At 40.5% G+C, this 21,508-nt stretch overlaps 1 protein-coding gene across 2 annotated transcripts in view; it reads left to right on the top strand.

Annotated features, from left to right (window-relative positions):
• Positions 1-823: 823 nt before the first annotated feature.
• Positions 824-21,508, top strand: part of frmpd1a (FERM and PDZ domain containing 1a) — a 35,934-nt gene continuing 15,249 nt past the window's right edge. For both annotated transcript variants that reach the window (XM_019889507.1, XM_019889506.1), the window contains exons 1-8: positions 824-1,059; positions 10,271-10,375; positions 12,730-12,846; positions 13,249-13,412; positions 14,080-14,182; positions 14,980-15,025; positions 17,666-17,770; positions 18,924-19,019. In XM_019889507.1, the coding sequence (XP_019745066.1) occupies positions 12,734-12,846; positions 13,249-13,412; positions 14,080-14,182; positions 14,980-15,025; positions 17,666-17,770; positions 18,924-19,019 (627 nt within the window). In that variant the 5' untranslated portion in view covers positions 824-1,059; positions 10,271-10,375; positions 12,730-12,733. The remainder of the gene's footprint in view (positions 1,060-10,270; positions 10,376-12,729; positions 12,847-13,248; positions 13,413-14,079; positions 14,183-14,979; positions 15,026-17,665; positions 17,771-18,923; positions 19,020-21,508) is intronic.

Below are 21,508 nucleotides of genomic sequence, written 5' to 3'. Positions count from 1 at the left end.
TAACAACCTAAACTCAGCTGTCATGTTGGTCAATATGTTTATCGAGTTTCCTGGGGCGGCACGGTGATCGACTGGTTAGCACGTCCGCCTCACAGTGCAGAGTTGCATGGTTCAATTTCCGGCTCCGGCGTTCCTGTGTGGAATTTGCATTGTTCTCCCCGTGCCTACGTTGCTTTTTTTCCAGGTACTCTGGTTTCCTTCCACGTTCCAAAAATATGCACGGCAGGTTAAAAATTGTCCCTAGTGTGATTGTGCGTGTGAATGGTTGTTTTTCTATGTGTACCCTGCGATTGGCTGGCAACCAGATCAGGGTGTACCCCGCCTACCGCGGGGCTAAAACGCGCCGGGAGCCTCGTGGGGATAAACTGTGTTAACCAGCAAAAATAAAAAAGGACCGCTTTTTATGTGAGGAAGGCGACCTCAAGTGGACAAAAATAATATATGCGTCATCACACAAAATCGAATGCAGTCACAGCACACCACAGAATTTGGAAGCACCTATGTTGACATGTTTTAACATATTAAAGAATGGCTAACCAAATATGCTTTTTAATGCAGTCACAGCACACCACAGAATTTGGAAGCACTTATGTTGACATGTTTGAACATATTAAAGAATGGCTATCCAAATATATTATGCCCCCCCCCCCCCTTTCAGGCAATTGAGTTGTTAGTTATTTTTAAACAGACAAACAAACAAGGTTTTGATTCTGGTAGCGGTCTTCATAGTGCTGGGGTGTTGAAGAGAGAGAGAGAGAGAGAGAGAGAGAGAGAGAGAGAGAGAGAGAGAGAGAGAGAGAGAGAGAAAGTATTACGGTGCGGCGTGCACGCGCCTCACCTTTCAGCGTCGCGCGCTGTCCCGCTGTTGGTAACGTGCGTCCTTTGCGTTAACATGGAGGATTGCCTTCGGCGACTGTAGAATGATAGTTTTTCATTTTGAAATCTACTTGTCTTTATTTTGTGGTCGTTATTATTTCGCGTTCGGGATAGTGTGAACCACGCCGCACCATCTCCACCCCCCGCGCTTACTGGAGGGGATTAGAAACACAAACCCTCACGGTAAGGTCTTTAACTCTCATTAACAAGACTGAATAACAACTAGACAGTCGGAAACTGCAATAGCTTGTGTTCAAAAACAGTAAAATAAAAATAACAGTGTGTTTGTTTCGAAATCCTGTGTCGCCTCGAAGGATAGTGCACGCGTTAAACGGGGCTGGTAATTGCTGATAATGTTGAACAAAAAGGTAAAGTACAAATAAAAGAGTAATACTGTACATTTATTTTAGGATGTTTTTACCTAAAAGTTAAAGTTCAGTGCCAAGGCAAGAGGAGCATATCCCTTTGAGGCTCCACCAGCACAGTAGCCAACTAACTCACTGACTATCCATTAAAGGTGTCAATAAACTCTGCTTTCCAGCAGTGTGTGGATACTCTTAATTTGTGAACAAAGTGTCTCTTACTAGTTACACAATGGAGAGCTTATCTCCTTCAGACCTATCACAATCAAGAAATACAGTCACATTACAGTTTCATATAGTGATTAAGTACACTGCTACTCAGGAATAATGCAGGCAAGAACGGGCTGTGACTGCGCACTGCTCAATTTAACATGTTTAGATCCACTGATTGATGTGATGAAGCCATGCCAAAGACATTGGGAGGATGGCAGATTTATTTGGGGATTTCTCATCTCACAGGCAGTCGGACAGATAGATGAGTGGTGCTGAAAAAACTGGATGGTTATAAGAAATCTGAACCTAAGCCTTCGTACTGTATGTCTCACTACTGACAGGAGAAAGCTTTAGGAAAAAAACAACACAGTACATTCTCTGAAAGTAAGCTACTTCTTCATTCAGTGAATTCAGAGGAATTGATGACTACACAAATAAATCACAGCGAGTAAAAAATCAATAGCGTGATTCATTGACCAACGGTACCTTGAGCGCGCAGACACTTCCATGCATTTCATAGAACCATGTTGCTCGGAATATTTTGCTGCATCATTCCTCCCTGAACAAAGCAACCTTTATTATTGCAATTGCATGTGCTCAAACCATGTGTGTACATATTTACGCTGCAAGACGTGAGCATGTGTTTCAATGTTGTCGATTTGTCATGACCAGATTTGGAATCCAAATAAGCGGTGACACTTGTACACGAGATGAAATGAGAGCTGCCAAGTTCTGAAGGCCTTCCCAGTCTTTATTAATTTATGATGTTATTTTTAGGCTCGGATACATTTTTGATGCAACTGCATTTATCAAGTTTAATACCCAATGAAGGCTCTGGGTGTGCCTGTCACTGTTTTCATGGAGATTCATCTATATTTTTCGAACAAATGCATAATGATACAATACAGTAAGAAAACGAGCATTGTTACTAATTGTCAAAATGAGGTCAGGCGAGTGCAAAATGTGATGTCAATGGGTCTAGTTTGGCATGCTGTTGCTGGTGTAAATATGAATTATTTCCTGTATGTGTCACACAACACATAGAACGTGGTGCCACAAGAAGGTACTGATAGGGATGCAGGTTTGCTCAGTTCTGACTTTTCTGTTGTTCTTTCTCCATAAATATAGGCCTACTGTGCTTTCTTCCCAAAGTCCCAAAATGTGCATGTTCAGTTGATCCTTGGAAAATGCCCATTGCAGTGGTTACCATTATTTATAATGTCTTATGATTGTCTGTCAAGAGCATACTCCATCTCTTATTGTATGTCACCTAGTATACTGTATGATCTGACTTATTTGGCTGAATATCAACACTTTATTAAAAATGTACTTTTGTTGTTTTATTTTATTTTTTTTTACACTAACTTCCAGTTGTGCATGGCTGCAGCCTGCTGTATACCAAGTGATACGATCGAACTCAACAAAATTGGACAATCACCAACAAATCAGAGGTGGCGACCATATGTTGCATACCTGTCGATGATCACATCTCGTGGAAACAAAGACGTGTTTAGGAAACAATGTTTTGAGCCACCAACCACTGTCTATTATTTAACTCGAGGTGTCAAACTCAAGGCCCGCGGCCCGGATCTGGTCCGCCACATCATTTTATGTGGCCCGCGAAAGCAAATCAAACACGTCAACGTCCATGATGCTTGCAAAGATCTCTACCAAAATGTAAAAATTCTCATATGTAATAAATAAGAGAGATATTGTAAGCCCCTCATTAGGGTAACTTGAACAATACTTTGATAAACCATTATTCTTGACTTCTTTATATGGTTCCAGTCATAACGGCCCTCCAAGGGAAACAGTAACTAAAATGTGGCCCCGGACAAAAACGAGTTTGACACCCCTGATTCAACTGAATGACAAACAACATGACACGATAGTCAAGAAAAAGCCTTGGAGGGCTTGACAGAACCAGGCTGACTAGCAACTGTAGCCTTTTCAAGGCGAGCGCATCCGCAACGCAGGACTGTCGCAATCATATCACGAATGAAAACTGTTCCCACAAATTGCAAAATGTGATTGAATAGTTCCGTTACTTTCGCCTTGTCGCTGACAAAGATTGAGATTTTTTACTGAGATCCCAAAAAGCGAGCTCTAAATTACGTGCTGACTCACTCGAACATGAGTTGACAACAGATGTATAAGTGATGGAAACTCTATTTTAAAGCGAATCTTGCGCTGATTCCCTTCGAAGACGTTTCGCCTCTCATCCTTGCAGGCTTCATTAGTTCTTGCAACAATGCAACGATTCTATTCCTTGAAAATGAAATGACCTGGATGCATGAGGATATTCTCAGGCACCTTTTGAGCTGTGTGTTTTGTAGGGGTGTGCTTAAAAAAAAAATCCGTAGGGCAATATATCATTGTGGGCCTCTTTATAATGCACGTACCGATACAGAGGCATCATAATTGATATTTCACATTAATTCATAATGTTTCTCCGCACGTCTCTGAATGCTAATCTTTGCTGTGCAGTGAACCCCTGCAGCGCGGCGGCCCAAGAAGATAATCAAGACTCCTCCGTCTACCTCCTCTGTGGTGCGCACAATGCAAATATTAAGTTAAAAGTCTTACTATTTTTGTCCAGGCAAGTTTCATAATTATTTAGTTTTTAAGATATATATTAGAATGAAATTATTCTAATTCTGTTGGACAACAAAAATTACTCTTGTCATATTTCGGTCAGCATTGTGGGTTTTCTTTCTTAATTTTAAACAGAGAACACAACTTATCTACAGTACAAGGGGCCAATGCCTGAGAGACCTCAACTAGCATCTCCCCATGTGTGCGAATAGCACTGTTACGCTACATATGTTCTTCCAGTATGTGAAACAGCAACGACCCATACATACACTTTAAACACTAGTTGTGTCTCATAGTCTCTCTGGATAGTGAACACTTCTTTAATTAAAGACCCAGTAAAGCGACTGTACTCGAAATTGCTATTGAGCAAGTCGCCCTGAAAGTTTTAAAGAAAGGCAACACATTTTGTATAATGAAGAAGAATTTGTTTGTTTTTTGTGTCACTCGCTATATTCTTAGGAATATCACATATTATGTCTCCCTCTTTCTACTTTCCTAGTCTGTGCGCTGACATGCCTGTAAATTGTTGGCAAAGTGAAGCGTCCGCATTATCCGAATGCATTATTAATGCATGCAGCCCTTGACTAAGACACACCCACATTGAAACACAAACACACTCAAACTCATAAAACCTACATTCGCAAAAAAAAAAAAAAAAAAAAAAAAACATCATGGGATGTGCTTGTTGCATGGATGAGAATACATTTGTTGTGTACAGCGTTCAGGTCAAGCAGTATTTTATATTAGTATTACAGTATATCACATCTACATTCAATCATACAGAATTGTAAACAATGTGACAATGCACACTGGGATGCATGGTGGTCATTTACAACTGCACAGTATTTCCGGGTTTTTTTCAGCTCTCTTTCGTTCTTTCTTTCGGGACATAAGATTGGACTCAAGTAACTCCCGAAAATGTTGTCTGTTGAAATGTTTTTTCTGATGCTTTTGTGTGGAGATGGGAGAGTGGCATATTGAAACCAATTAATAGTTAGACTGAGAAAAGCTAAAATCTCATCAGCAAACTGCAAAAAGTGGCAGTTGACGTAATTATGTTGAAACTTACAGTGGCTTGCAAAAGTATTTATGCTCTTGGCTTTTGACTCATTTGGCATCATTGGAACCTATGATTTTAACGATTTCTCTCATTCAAATTTATTTGATGAATTTGCATGCATGTACACACTACACACACACACACACACACACACACGCGCACGCACGCTTTTTTTTTGGTTAGCACGTCGACCTCACAGTGCAGAGATCATGGGTTCGATCCCGGCTCCAGCCTTCCTGTGTGGAGTTTGCATGTTCTCCCCGTGCCTGCGTGGGTTTTACCTGGGTACTCTGGTGTCCTCCCACATTCCAAAAACATGCATGGCAGGCTGATTGAACACTCTCAATTGTCCCAGCGGGTGTGAGTGTGAGTGCGGATGGTTGTTTGTCTCTGTGTGCCCTGCCATTGGCTGGCAACCAGTTCAGGGTGTCCCCTGCCTACTGCCCTAAGACAGCTGGGATAGGCTCCAGCACCCCCCGCGACCCTTAGGATAAAGCGGATCTGAAAATGGATGGATGGATGTAGAGTGATCCCTCGCTACTTTGCAATTCACTGATTGCGGTTTCGGTATATCGCGACTTTTTCAAAAATATTCATTAAAAATAAATAAATAAATGAATAAAATTGCGAAAACGTCGCAAAAGGTCTGCAAGAGGCAGCGAAAGTCAGCAAAACAACAGCGAGTCACACAGAGCAACATATACAGTACTACATCTATATTTCATGTTTGTGTTTATAAAGACGGAAAATGATCACATATATTCTTTTTTCATCCACTGGTATATGAAATTATAAATATGGTATTGTAAGTATTGTGAAAAAAATGTTTTAAAACACTATATATATATATATATATATATATTAGTATATAGTAAATGTTAATTACTACAAACATTTACATTTACATGCATGATAATATTAAATTTGGCCTTATAAATTTTATATATACTCATACACATGTACATATACCTGTACGGGGGATAGGTACCTACTTCGCGGATTTTCCTCTTTCGCGGGGGGTTCTGGTCCCCATTAACTGCGATAATCGAGGGATCACTGTATATGTGTGTGTGTGTGTGTGTGTGTGTGTGTGTGTGTGTGTGTATACGTGTGTTTAAAAAAAAAAAAAAAAAACTAAATCGGCATGCGCCTATCTATTCACCCCTCTAAAGTCAGTAATTTATAGAGCCACCTTTTCTCTGCAGTCATGGCCATGGGCGTTTGAGATAAGTTTCGAAATGAGCTTGCCACATCTTGCCAATGAGATTTTTGTCCATCCCACAAGGGAAAATCGCTCCATTTCCTTCAACCCCAGACCATTTTCACACTGACCGCTGTCGAAAAGCATCCCCGCAACATAATGCTGTTCTTGGGGTGATCAAATGCTGGCTGAAAATGTCATTGTTAAGTCTCATCTGACCAGAGCACCTTCCTCCATATTTTTGGGGAGCCTTCCACATGCCTTTTTGCAAACTCAAATGTGCGTTCTTATTTTAAGATGTAAATAACAAATTAGAGCCGCAACGAACATACACTGGCTTCAACATAACAATGGCTAACAGGTAGCCTTCCAGTTCACTCACTCCCTTATATTTGCCCCATTGTCCGACAGAAAAAACAGAAAACGTGAATGAGGAAAAACTTTATTCGGAATTCGGCTCTATTAACATACTGGGTTTGTGCACAGAGAGCAGAACTTTTCATGCAGTTTTTAGCCAGTGTTATGCCCCTGGACTAGTCAACCTGGCTGTGGCAGTGCCACGGGTTTGCCCTCTCTCCAATCCATCAGCAGCTCCTTTGCCATTCAGCTGTATTCCATCGTTTTGATGTCAACAACCAAGTGAGATCCTAAATTAGTGTTGTGACATTTGAGAGAGCCATTGTTTTTGATCATTTTACCTTTATGTTCTGAATATATGATTTCCAACTCAAAATGTCATCCAGACAAACACCCCAAATTTGGTTTCTCTGACTTTATTCATATCAAGACCAACAAATTGGAGCACCAGTGTCTCTCCTTCTGGTACTCAATATCATGCAGCTTGTTTTCTCAAGATTGAATGATAATTTATTTGACGTACATCAAACCACATTATTCTTCTTTTAATCTTTTGTTTAACCACATTCGGAACCTGTATTATAGCTTCCTCACAAGAATATGAAGTACCGTATTTTCCGCACTATAAGGCGCACCGAAAAGTCTTCTATTTTCTTAAAAGCTCACAGCGCACCTTAAAATCCGGTGCGCCTTGTGTATGGTCATTACGGTAATATGTCGACCCCAAGATGGCTCCTTGCTGGAGACATGCTTCCAATGTTATAACTTGCTGTTGGTTCAGTGAACTGTGTCGCTGCTTTATTGAATACGTTTTTGTTGCAGCTCCGAAAAAAGGAGAGCTGTGGTGTTGTTTTTTGAAAACGCACGCTTTATTAATGGTTTTCACAGTCTCAACAAATACGGGTACGTCTTTGTACGTCTCCGTGCCTTCTCTTCTTCCGTTTCACTCGAGAGGTGTTCATGACCGCCTCCGAAAAACGTAAATTAACGATTCCTTCAATGAAACTACGAAAATTGACAATATGCATCAAAAGAGAAAATCAAGGGAGGAAATCACAAAATACATTCTATAGCCCCCCTACAGAATTTATTTTGTGATTTCCTCGTTTGTGAATACACAACAAAGGAATAAATAACAAACACTTCTGAGACAGTCCAGTCTCCAATATGTTACTGACATCTGATCGTTCTATTTGAGCTACGCTTAAGGAAATGCCAAGGGAGGCTATATAATTTATTTTGTGGTTTCCACGCTTGATTATCTGCTTTAATTGATTATTGTCAATTTTCGTAGTTTCATTGAAGTAATGTTAATTTATGTTTTTCGGAGGCGGTCATGAACGCCTCTCGAGTCGAACGGAAGGAGCGTAGCTACATCTAGTGAATGCATTGTAGATTGCGCCTTGTAAACCAGTGCGTCCAATATATGAAAAAAAATTAAAAAATAGCCCATTCATTGAAGGTGCGCCTCATAATCCAGTGCGCCTTTTCGTGCGGAAAATACGGTAGTATCATCTGCAAACAGAATACATTTGAGCAGTCTGGCTACACCAACCAAATGATTCATATACAAAATAAACAATTTTGGCCCAAGGACAGACCTCTGGTTACACACAATGGATACGATGCAAATCAGATTTTATGATATATATCTACACAAACTGCTTTCTATATTCTAAATAACTTGAAACCTATTTAAGTGCAACCCTTCTGATACCATATTTGCTCAGTTTTTTAAGTGTGGTGTGATCAATATTTTCAAAAGCCTTTTTGAGGTCAACAAAAATACTTGTTTCCTATCTGTTGTAATTTTTTCCTATCGATTGTAGTGGATATTTCTTCAGTTAATTCCATATGTGCCATTGATGTGGAGTGGTTAGTTCAAAATCCATACTGACTATTGCTTAAAATATTGTGTCTCGCTAAGATTTGGTCTAACCTAACTACAATTTCTCTGTTGTCTTTGAAAATTGCGGGAGCACGGATATTGGCCTGTCGTTTGAAAAATCATGTTTATCTCAATTTTTATAAATTGGAATTACTCTGACTATTTTCATTTTGCCAGGAAACACCTCTGAGAAAAATGAGAGATCACAAATGTGTATAAATGGTTCAACAACCAATTCAATTATATTCTTTACCAATATCATATCCATATCGATAGGGTCAGTGGATCAGTTACTTGCACAACTTTCTATGATATTCAGTCTTTCTTTTTTTTCCTACCTTACCAAGAAAAATACAATTCACATTATCCATTATTGTTTTTTAAAAAGTCCTGGAAAATAATTTCAAGACAAGACCGGGAACCCTGACCCTGAAAGGTCATGCAACACTTAGATTACATGCAAGTGGACTTCATTTCACTAATTACAGTGTTTGACTTTTGAATGTGTTCGGTTGCATCAGAGCTTTTTAGAGGTTTTATAAAACCTTATATATAATATATAGATATATCTAATCATATTTATGAAATAAATATGCCATGCCAATTTTTTTGATTTTTTTCTTTAAATATGTATTTATAATATATGGAGATAATTTTGTGCACATCCATCATAAACAATTTAGATAAAAAAAAATCATTTAAATCGGAGGTTGTCATTTTACAGAGATTTTAAAAAAAGCCAACTGTGTGAATACATTTTGCACTGTACGTGTCATAAAGGAAAGCAATGAAAGACAACAGAAGGACTGACTAAAGAGAGAGTTATAGTCAGGAAAAGTCGAGAGTCTGTATTTGACAGTTGGCCTGACGGTACCTCTCCCGGGGCTTTGCGAGGTCCTCATTAAATATGGATGGTGTTTGGAGCTGGGGCAAGTGGGACTCAGCAAACAGCACAAAGAGCCTGGCAGGACCATCGTGCCCCCTCACCCCCCCTCGCCTGCCTCGCTAGCTGTCTCCGGTTCTTTTCCCAAATTCCTGATTATTTGCCGTGCTTATCTCCTTTACTCTTTGATTGGTAGACCATCCCACTCTTTTGACTTTTCTCTGTGCCAAGCTGTGTGCCATTTGATTTGCTTTCTCTTTTATGTATCTTTCATTTGTTGCAGTTTCTTCCAACCCTGCTGCTGCTCTATTCATCTCTCTCTCGCTCTCCCTCATGCAGTTGCTCACTTTTTTTTTCTCTCTCTCTCACTCCATGTAAACATAAAACATTTGATTAGGGACGTTTGGAGGGAAGTGTTCCCGTTTTTGCAGCAGCATGCAGTGCTAAGTGCTGTAATCACATAGGGAGAGAGCTTTCTACCGTAATTGAAATTTGAATGCTTGTGATTGACCCTGTTAAACTAGTGATAGCCAATTCAAAATCAGACCACCTAAGGTGCTTGCATAATTAACAAAATACTGAAGTCCTAATATGTTTTATTGACACAGTACGAATAAGAATGGAATATTGAGAAATTTAAAAAAAAAAAAGGTCATTCTAAAATGCTGACTTATTTGGAATGTGGCATAAGTCATCTTAATAATGGTTAGGATAGGTGGTCGCATAAAGAATGAGCAACATGGGAGCGCTGGATTGTTTTATTCCCTTTTAATTCCAGAGTGTTTGTTTTTCTATTCCCCATCAATGGGATTCATGACTTTGTGTTTGTCATCAGGGAATGAAGACTGGTCCTCCACAGCAGAATGATGGATGGAGAAATAGCAGGATGGGACTTTAAGTGGCTCCCACATGGAGCCCTGACACAAAGGGCTGAGAGCAGGTGTGTGCTGGTCTGTGAATCCGAAACCATTTGTAGGTGGATATAAAAAGACGAATGACAAGATTAGACGATTAGCAGAATGTGCAATAAATAGTGAGTAGGGCAGACAGTGAAAGGGAAGTGTGTAGTGAACCACAGACAGTTTGTGATACCGTTTAACTTAGTCCGTTGCCCTAACCAGACCTCGAAGGTTAAGGAGAAGCTCATTCTAATCTGGTTAAGCGTGGGTGACGCACAAAGTCTCTGTCTTTGCCTGTAGACATACAGTACTTTGTAATCTCATTTGCCAGTACTGTGACTTTGATGCGTTCAGAACGCAAAATGCAATTTTAATTCTGCTGGTTTTAACAAGTCATTTGGCGTTTTCCTCCCAAATATATTTGTCAAGAGACTGCCCCTGTCTTAAATCAACATTGCGTTCGACTAAAACGAGGTACAACTCAAAGTTGGATCATAATTGGTTTAACCCAAAAAAGGGTCGCACGGTAACTGACTGGTTACCACGTCCACCTCACAATTCAGGGGTTAAAATCCGTTTTGTTTGAATCCGGGCTCCGGGCTTCCTGTGTGGAGTTTGCATGCTCTCCCCATGCCTGCAAGGGTTTTGTCCTGTTATTCTGGTTTCCTTCCACATATACCTTAAAAAGTAAAGTTAAACATATTCAAGAAAGTAAACAGTGTTGTTCTAATTAAATAAATACCACTACAAAAATATAAACAATCTAAAAAAAATTGCAGTCATTGTTTCACATTTTTAATTGACAAAAAAAAAAAAAAAAGGGACCGTATTTTTCACACTATAAGGCACACGTAAAAGCATTCAGTTCAAAAGGCATAGGTGCACCTTATAATCTGATGCACCTTCTATATGTTTCAATATTCTGTTTTCTTGGACGTAGTATTTTGAATGTTCTGTAAAATGCTTTGTTACAGCTGCAGCGGCTGTGAAAGCTCAATATAAATAAAGCTGTATTGTATTGTATTCCCTTTAGCGTAGCTCCACCCCTATTGTAGCGTCTCTGCACGTTATAATGTGGTGTGCCCTCTGTATGAAAACAGTTAGAATAGGCCATTAATTGAAGGGTGCCTTATACTCCGGAAAATACGGTAATTTTCTCGAGCAAAGTTTGCACTAAAAAGACCATATGTTATAACTCCTATATTTGCCAAAATGTGCAACAGAGAACACTGAATTAACAAGAACAAGTAATAATGCACCTGTGATGTCGCAAGGGAGACAATATGCAGATAGATGAGGCATAATCTTTGACGCATTTAACATAGTTTAGCATCCTTTTCACCACATAAAACCACCTGTAAAAGTCATCTGCAGACTCAGTTTGAAACAAGACAACTTTTACATGGCCATAGCTTAAAACAATGGAGTGAGAATCACAACACGTGTTACCCATTACAGAAGTCTCTGTTTTGCCAGGAAAGCGCAGCTTCGTCCTGCCTGCCCCGCTTCCTAGAGTTAACAACGCAGGACCAACCAACTTATTTAAGAAACGGTCAATGTAAATTAATAGTGCACAGAAATAGTCCTAAAATTGTCCTAAACAGACAATATCATGAGTTTTAATCACTATGTGCCAAAATTAATTTTAACCTGCGTTTGGCGGATTGGCGAGTGTTAATTTAGAACCCTGGTGGTTATCTAAATGTATTGCTTGGAAGATCATTATGGGATTGTACGAATGAATAAATAATGGGACCTCAAGCAAGCGTGGTAAACACATTTTGTGTCTCTGTAACCTGAGAAGAGAGTGAGTGAAGAAGGATCAAACAAATGTCAGAGAATAACATAGTTGGGATAAAAAGGAAACACAAGACTGTCACAGGCAAAACACTGTGTCACTTGGCACTTCCATCCCAAAGCCTTGGCCTCCTTCAACTGTTATTGTTTTTTTTTTTTTTCATTTTCTGTCCTCCTTACTTCTCGGCTTTCGTCTTTGTCAACTGGCATCTCATCCTCTCCTTTCCCGCCTCATCCGCCTGTTCCCTCTAATGGATGGTGCTAATGCCCATCATCAGCAAAGCACGTCTGCTAGAGATTGCTTCCTGCAGCTGTGGGATACACCACAGCCTAGATTATCCATCTAGTCATCCATCATTTCAGTCATTTTATTTATTTATTCATTTATTTTAGTATTTTAAAGTGCTCTTCATGAGTATAGCATGTTCTGAATACAGCATGAATTACTGTGTATGTGTGTTTCCATTTTAGGTGTGGTTATTATGACCGCATATTGTATGCTAATATTACCTCGACACCAATCTTATGCATTCAACGTTAATTGAAACGGTAACACGTTATCGTAATTGTGACGCTAGCGAAGTTGACCTCTTCTCAGGTAAATGGAACTGCAGGACAGGAGTCGCTCCCCGTCCCGCAGGACCAGCAGGGTGGAGCAGGTGGTGGGCAGATGGCTGAGACGTTCCCGAGATTTGGGCAGCAGGTCTTTGAGCAGGTAAAACTTTGGACATCTAATTTGTTATCTGAAGCATGTTCCCTACCAGTACGTTTGGTATTACAAATAATAGGGAGGTACATATTAGCTCTATGTGTCGTGAGAGACTCGTGATCCATAACAAACGGCAAGCTATTCTGCGGGTTGCATGCAAAGAGGCGAGACAATGGCGTTACACTGACTTGTGCTACGATTACCGTCATTTCCGGAAGACAAAATGCACCTGATTAAACGGTGCAACATATGAATTTAGCCATAAAAACTTATTTGTACATACATCATATGAATAGCTGTAAGGGACCTCATTTTGACCTCATGTGCAATATAACAGCTTGAGCACTCGGCACAAAAAAGGAAAACCAGCTGCAAATTAACAATGTGTTCTTTTCTGACCACTTGCAGAGACAGAGTTGCAATAGATGGGAGACCGGCAGAGTCCGTTTGCACAGAGAGGAGGAACTATCCTTTCCGCTTGAATGTTTTGATCCAAAAGGACCCAAAGTTCAAATCTCATGGCCTCACCCTTTCTTCCCAGCCACCTATCTTGGTACAAGAGGTCACCCAAGGTATGACAAGAAACGTCAAATGTGAATCGCCTTTGCTCTTTGTTCACGGATACAATCATGTTCCTCCACCCATAATGGTCATAACATGTTCCTGTTGGCCTTTTGTTCCATGATTTGAACCATTATTTTCCATGATGGAATAACTATACGACCTACATCAACGATTTCTTAAAGTACAATAATTTAGTGCCCAAGTTGAATTGTATTCAAAATGTTCTCTAATCTGCGTATTCAGTGGCACCCGAGATCAACAGGGGTGCTATATAGGAAATTACGCAATTTCAATGAATTGACCAGAAAACTATTATCTATTCGTGAACAAAATATCTTTGTTCATCGATTTATGCAAGTGGCACACAGAGACCGGCAGAATAGGAAAATGCCAAGTGGTTACAATTGACCTGTTGCCATTCATACCACAGAATAGGTCATGGCTTCCGGAGAGTGGAGCAGCTTTGTAATCAGTTAAACAGGCCTACATTTCACACTTTTGGTTCCTGGCTTGTTCCTGATCATCCGAATTTCCTTTCCTCTGACGAAGATCATTTGCCTCGTCTTCTTGGCAAGGCCTGGCCTTGGCCACGTCGTTGCACATCCAAATAACTTGTTGATTTTGGCATCTGTAGTCAGACCCGTCACCCAGTACAAGGACATTTTATGTATCCAGGCGGTCCTGCAGATGGCCGGCTCTTCCCTGGCGACCAGCTTGTGAAGATCAATAATGTTGCTGTCGATGACTTGACCCCTGAGCAAGCTGCTGAAATTATCAGGTCTACACTTACACGGGCAACTTCATTTAAGGCGTAGAAAAAAAAGTAGTGTGTTTCCGGTAACCCGACCGACCGAGAATTTCTACGTCGAAAAAAAGCGTTACGGTCGGCATTTTTTTCAAACAACCCTCTGCATTTTTGTGTCGAGGGTTTACATCGGTGCAAACTCTCGCGATATTCACGTTGAGCGCGTGCGTCGTTTGCCCTGTTGTCTGTCAACAACATTGAAACATGGCGGCGGCCGCGATCTCCGACGACAGTTTGAACCGCGTTTTCTGTGTTTCAGTCGCATGCTCGCACCGTAATGTTAAGAAAATAGCATCCATTGATGTAGCGAAAAAATTCAGCGAACTATTTGATGAACACCACGGGCCGAGTAAAAACCGAGAGCGGAGGAGGACGGCGGCAGAGGAGGAGGACGGCGGCAGAGGAGGACGGCGGCAGAGGAGGACGGCGGCGGAGGCGGCGGCGCGCCCCGGCCCCCCCGAGTCCGGAGCGGGGAGAAAACTAAATAGGTGGCAGCGGCGCTGGCCGCGGAGCGGCGGGTTCAATGTCTTCTTGTTTTATGTTTTATGGTTATTTTGTTTAAATTTTTGATGGGGGGGAAAAAAAAAAAGATAAAAAAAAAAAAAAAACTTTGTCCGACCTACCGACCCTATGCTGAAATTTCATGTTACCGGAAACACACTATCTTTTTTGTTTGGCCTAACCACCCCACACAATGCATGCGCAGGTAGGCTGTATATCTTTATTAAATCAACTTTACCAGCTCCTCTCCATTTTTTTTTTCTTTATAGAGAGTGTCAAGAGTCATTGTCTGTGACTATACTCAGAACAATGCTGGTAAGTCACACTATCTCACCAATATCATACGCACAAGCAGAGTCTGATTGAAGTTGAATTGTTGTGTGACAACCTATGCCGTGTGAAACTGGTTCTTCTTTTGAAGTCGATTTTTATAGCAAAATACTAAGGAGAGGATTGTCAGTAGCACAAGACAACGATACAGCATCAGGTTAATGTAGAAATTGCATTATTAAAACCTTATTTAGTTTTAGTCGACTTTTTGTGACCATTGATCCACACAAGATATGTTTTTTTTCTTATGATTCCCTGATGATTGTGTGTGAGCTCCAACTGGGTTGATTCTATGAAGATTTATCAGCATATTTCTTCTGGGGTTCAGCAATTTATTGGAGTGTGCATTAAATTGTGTTACATGAATTTGCAAAACAGATTTCATTTGGACAAATGTCCACATTGATTGACAAGTGGTTGATCAACATAGTGTAGTATCTGAGCTGTATTACAAAGGTTCCAGGACTGGTGTGATAAAAACTATATTTCTATTATTTTTCATCATCCAAATTTAAAAGTATGTTTTCCCCCTCAATGTCATCCCGCCGAGGTCAAATAAACTTTCCCAGCCTTCTCTGCCAGACACTCATGCACTCATTAAAAGATTCTTCTGGGTTCGTCCCCAGCACTATCATCTCAAACATCTGAATGTTGTCCACTTCTTCAAAATAGGTCCTCTTTATAAGTCCCGTGAGCTTGGGAAAGAGGAAAAAAAAAATACCACACACAGCCAGGTCAGGGAAGTGATATATACATCCGGCATACCTGACCCAAATTGCAAGTAATCGTTTAAAAATTATTCTCACAATGAATAAGTTCACCAAGATTTAACAGAAAACCATAACCATAAAGGTTTAAATGGAAATACACATGCATAAAATATTGGACTCGGAGATTGTAGATAGATTTCTGTTGTCATGCCAGCAAATCGAAGGGAATACGAGCATCAACACATATGCAAAGTTGTGAGGCGCAACTGTTTTGGTGTTTGACTTCAATTGAATCCTACTACATAACGTCATAAAGTGGACATTTGCGGTGATAGTAACAATGCTGACATGCAGACGGTGCATTTATGACATGTCAGTGACGTCATGTCATCTTCAGAAGATTTCTCCATCAAATGACGACATCGAGGAGCCTTTGTCTCACAACCCTAAAACATTTCTACCTCCTCCCTCCTGAAGGGAATTCCTGGTGAGAAGTGATAGCATGTAAACAGATTGAGTAAGGAAGTAGAGGAATGAGATGAGCCGGTTGTCAATCCTATCCGCTCCGGTGTATGTTCACCCCCACGATAAAACACGCAAGACACGTGGCGCGTGTTTCCGTTTGTTTTGAACAAAATGGGTGTCCGTCAGTGGCAGACTGTGAACGTCTGTCTGTCCTCAACTGGTTAAGGAACAATTCCGGTGACGGAAATAAACCCACTTCCGTCGATGCTTAGTCCGTCAGTTTCCCATCATTCGGCGCATTGATCGGCAAAACAGGCATCCGTTTGTGACAGACTGTCAGTACTGACGGAATGCCCACCTTTGGTAGTTTGGGTTAGAATACAATATATGTTTTGTGGCACACACAAGTCCCTGAACTTTTCTGACACACCTTGTATACTGAATGTGTGTGTCCTTTCATCTGGTGTGGATGCAATGTCCAACGTTCTGATGGATGTTCTTATTACAAGCAAATCTATAAATCACATGCTTGAGGTTGAGTATTATACTGCACAGCTCTCCTGTCACCAAGGTCCTAACATGGCAGCACATGGCCACCTTGTGTGTATGTTGGTTGTATGTGTGTGTGTTGGTGGGCAAGTGTCCAAGCTTTACAATCCAATCCGTATCCGAGTAGCAAATTTATGATTTCACTCATGTGAAGGGGATCGCTAAATAAATGTGGCTGAACCTCTACTCAATTCATGACTCTCAGCTTCTATATAGTGTATCTATGCATTCGTAGTATTACTGTGCTTCTGAAAATATGAATTAAATCGAATTAAAAGCATTTAATATTAATTAATTGAAGATTATAAAATAATTCTGAATTATTGCTCATATTTAAAGTGGCACGGAGATGTCCTCATTGGCACATCTGCTCCAGTTCTAAGGTGTGGGATTCAAATCATGGCTTTGGCCTCACCAACCTCGCGTTTGTTTTCGACACTCTGGCTTCCTCTCCCACATTCTGGAAACATGCATGTTAATTAAGTTAATTAAGGTCAATGTGCGTAGTTATAAATGTGAGTATGAATGTTTGTTTATCCGTATATGCCCTGTGATTGATTGGTGACCAGTCCTGGTTGTACCCCGCCTTTCTCCAGCTGGGGTAGGCTCCAGCACACTCCTGACCCAAATGAGGGCAGACACCATTGAAAATGAAAGGCTGGAGCGATATCAATCATGTGGCTTCACCATGGCACTACTGTATATGCGCATAGCATAATAACACTGCCTATTGCTTCACCGGCAGTGCTGAATGCCCACATTGGGGAAAATGGCTTGCCTCTAAATTTTATCTTGTCACTCAAAGTACATAGCCTGCGTGCCGCCGACTTGCATTATATTAAGTGCTGATTAAACTAGGAAAATATTCTGCAAACGTTTTAGTGCCTTGTATATCTTTCAGGGTCCTAAGTCATCATTTATCACGGCTGAAAAGAGGGCGAAGCTCAAGTCCAATCCTGTAAAAGTTCACTTTGCTGAGGAGGTGGAGGTTAATGGCCACTCTCAGGTTAGTGTGAACACAATTCCAATGACACTATTTATAGGCTCACCCTCTGTAAATGCGTGTTTTCAGATAGCGTCGTATTTTTTACAGATCTGCATAGCACGGGATGCTGAGGTCTGGTTATGTAAAATGTTTGTTTTAGGAGCAAAGATATATGGGCAATTTCAGAGTATACTGAAACACCTGGCTGACAAATTTCACAGTTGGTGGTCAGACCCCCCACCCCCGGCCATCCATTGGATCTATTCCTAGCAGCAGCATTGCATTTCAGATCAACATATTTATGTCAGAGTGAAAGATGTAGTAAGTGGTTCAAAAAGTCCAATAAATTGTTCTCTTTGTGTGTGAATATTTGCCTGGACGTAAACTCGGTTGTGTATGGTATCTTCATACACTCAAGACAAGTGATCGCTTTTTTTTTTTTTTTTAATCATACGCCTGGCTCTGTTACCGGATGTGAAAAACGCTGGATGGAAAATACCACAGAGACTGGAGTGTCCATTTACTAATTTCAGAGAAAATGCAAGTCGATATTGTGGCCTCATCTCCGAATAATGACTGTGAATAACGTGCAGGGCGTGAAGACCCATGTTAGGGAGAGGGATTTGCAGGGAAAATGCTGAGAGCATTTTAAATATAACAATGGCATACAATGATATATGCAGTTACTGTACTCTTGCCATGAGAAATTAGCAAATCAATGCATGAGATGGACAGGAAGTCACTTTTACAGGCCAGTATGGGGGCAAAGCAAAAAAAGCTTCTTAAAGTTAAAACTAGCAGTCGGTACTATTCTTAAAGGTGACAGAGTGGATTTAAAAAGTCGACACACTGATGAATTGGGTGTTGAAAATATGAGACTAAGACAAATCTCTTGAAACCTTTTCCCAGCATTAATGTGACCTGTCCAACTCAAATTAAATCACAAGTACCTGGCGCGCACGCGCACACACACACACACACACACACACACACACACACACACACACACACACACACACACACACACGTTAATGGTGTCTTTACTGTGAAAGCACTTTGTCAACATGTGCTTTTTAGAAGTGCTACACAAATACAGTCATTGTTTTAGTATAGAAAGATGGGTATAATGTAATACAGTACGTCTCCTTGACATCTACTTTTGTATGGATTATAGGGCAATTCGCTGCTATTCCTGCCTAATGTCCTGAAGGTGTATCTGGAGAATGGGCAGACCAAGGCCTTTAAATTTGAACCCAGCACGACAGTCAAGGTACAAGATAGATTTACATTCATATTATTACATACGGACAGACTACACTGTCCCGTTTTACCAAAACTTGGGATTTTGTAATGTAACCACGTCATTTTAATCCAATAGATAAAACAACAAAACTCACATTTCATGCCATTTTTGACCATAGGACGCCATTTAAAATTTTTTGAAGATTGTGAAATTCCAAAGAATTATGTGGCACTGCTACAGTTCGAAAATGTCTGTTTTTGCATGTTTCTTTGGACTAAAGGGCTCATCAAGGGATAAAATCGGTAATTGACTTTTCCCACCTATTTTAACTGCGCCATCATTTTAAATTTCTTGAAAAATGTGAAATTTCCCCAAATTATATATATTTTTTCAGATCTGCTCTGGTGTAGCAGTCCAGTCTACAATCTCACCATTTTGTCCGGATGATAAACCACTACTTTTTTTCCCCCAAACTTAGAAATTTGAATTTTTACTGACAAGCATCAAGCTGTTCATAGATTTACCTATTCTTGTTACATCTGACCAATGAAATTACTGAACACGTCACAGTGGACCAATGAAAGGTTCCAAGTCTGCCCTCATACTGAAGACTCATCAGCTATTTGCTCTTGAACAACTCGATTTACAGCTGCGGGGGGAGCCGACTGGCTGACGAGAGAGCGAGAGAGAGAGATAGAGGAACGTGGAATTGGAATTGCCATGTGCGAAGGAGGAATTGACAGTCAGAATAAACGGATTTGAGTTTAAGAAATAGGAACAAGTGCAATAAACACAGAAAAACAGCCATCTGTGCAATGCAGCCCTGGTCTAAGATCATCTGCTAATTTGCCTCATGTGACAACAAAAATATGACAAAGGTTCTGGGATGCTGTGGAACTATAGCTGCGTTTTGCGTGGGTTAATAATATACATAATATCCCGTTTAATTACGTGGCGACATGTGACTATTAGTACGCAGTGGCTAATGTATGTACAAATTACATGTATATGTAAAAAACAAATTGTCATTAACCTAAATGCAAACTCTTAAATATTTCTCAATGCAGGGGTAGAGAACTCCGGTTCCCCGAGACCCGTATTCTGCCTGTTTTCCATCGCTCCCTGCTGAAACACACGTGATTCAAATGGTCAGCTCATCAGCAAGCTCTGTAGAGGCGTAAAACGATCAGGAACAATTGAATCAGGTGTGTTAGAAGAGGGCGGGATCTCAAACGGGCAGGATATGTCTCTCAAGGAACCGGAGTTCTCCAACCCTGTCTTAAGGAAAGGTTTGATTCTTACAGTCAATGTCAAATCTTAAACTTTGGTACTCTCACATCATAGCCAGCAAACAAAATGAGAAGTCATCGTTTATAATACCATCCACAGTCATGGTTTGATGAAATAAAATGCTTATCTTGCCCAATACATTCATAATACAACAAAACTAGGTGAAAAGCAACATTTGGAATTGTGAAAAATGGAGATTCTTGTCATTGAGATTGTCACAAACGTGGCGGTGGAGGTCCCCAAAAAGCAGGCAAGAGGGAGGGGCAGGGTGAACTGACCAAAATGGATTTAACAAAAATACAAACAGGAGTACACTGGAAAATTACTAACTACAAGTGCTCAAACAAAGTCCTGGAAATCACAAGAGCCAAAGTAACAAAAGAAACCTGTGATAGAAAACAAAACGTGACAGGAGCAGAGCACACAGACACTCACAACTCACAATGACCCAACCAAGACTGACAGAACTCAGGGAAGTAAATACAAGCAGAGTAACGAGACAACCAGAAACACCTGGACAAGACACAAAGTGTTGATGGAGCTGATTGGTGAAACACAAGGGACACTGATAACGAGAACAGCTGGCGACAAAAAGGGCACATAAGGGAACAAACCAAACGTAACCAAACAGAAACATAACAGAGATTTCCACATATGATTTGAATGAATAGACCTTCAAGCACGGTATGCAAAATGGTGCATGTCATTATAATATGCACATAAATATTTCATGAAACCCTGACTGTGGATGATATGATAATAATGACGTCTCAATTACAGCGGGCGTTACGAGCGTGCAAATGCACACTTGTGCGCATGCTCTGTCTTGATGTAAATCTGTATTAACGTCGTCGTTTACGCACTTGAAAATGGCAGCCTCTTAGCAGAGCTCGTCTGCAACGGGATAACTTTTTTTTTTAACTGCTTGTAGCTTGTTTTGAGCACGCTGTTGCTTTAATAAATGTGAAATCAATCACAACTACTGGGCTAAATCTATGAATGAACTCCATTTTGATAGATCATGTGATGTTTAGATCGATCAACACGTGTCACATGGCTGTAAAATGGCTGTTCTGATCGAATGCAGTGGCGCTTAAACGGCAAATCGGAATCGATCGTGGAAACAGCCTTTTCATTCAGTTTGGTCGTTCGGTTTCATTCGAATTGGAATACAAGGCTGACTGATATGAAGATTCTGTATGAGAGCAACCTTTGACATTTTCATT

The sequence above is a fragment of the Hippocampus comes genome, unplaced genomic scaffold, assembly GCF_001891065.2.
Source record: "Hippocampus comes isolate QL1 unplaced genomic scaffold, H_comes_QL1_v1.1 scaffold86, whole genome shotgun sequence".
Classification (NCBI taxonomy): Eukaryota; Metazoa; Chordata; class Actinopteri; order Syngnathiformes; family Syngnathidae; genus Hippocampus; species Hippocampus comes.
Note: the sequence above shows the minus strand (reverse complement) of the source record. Positions and strands in the feature narration are given on the sequence as shown.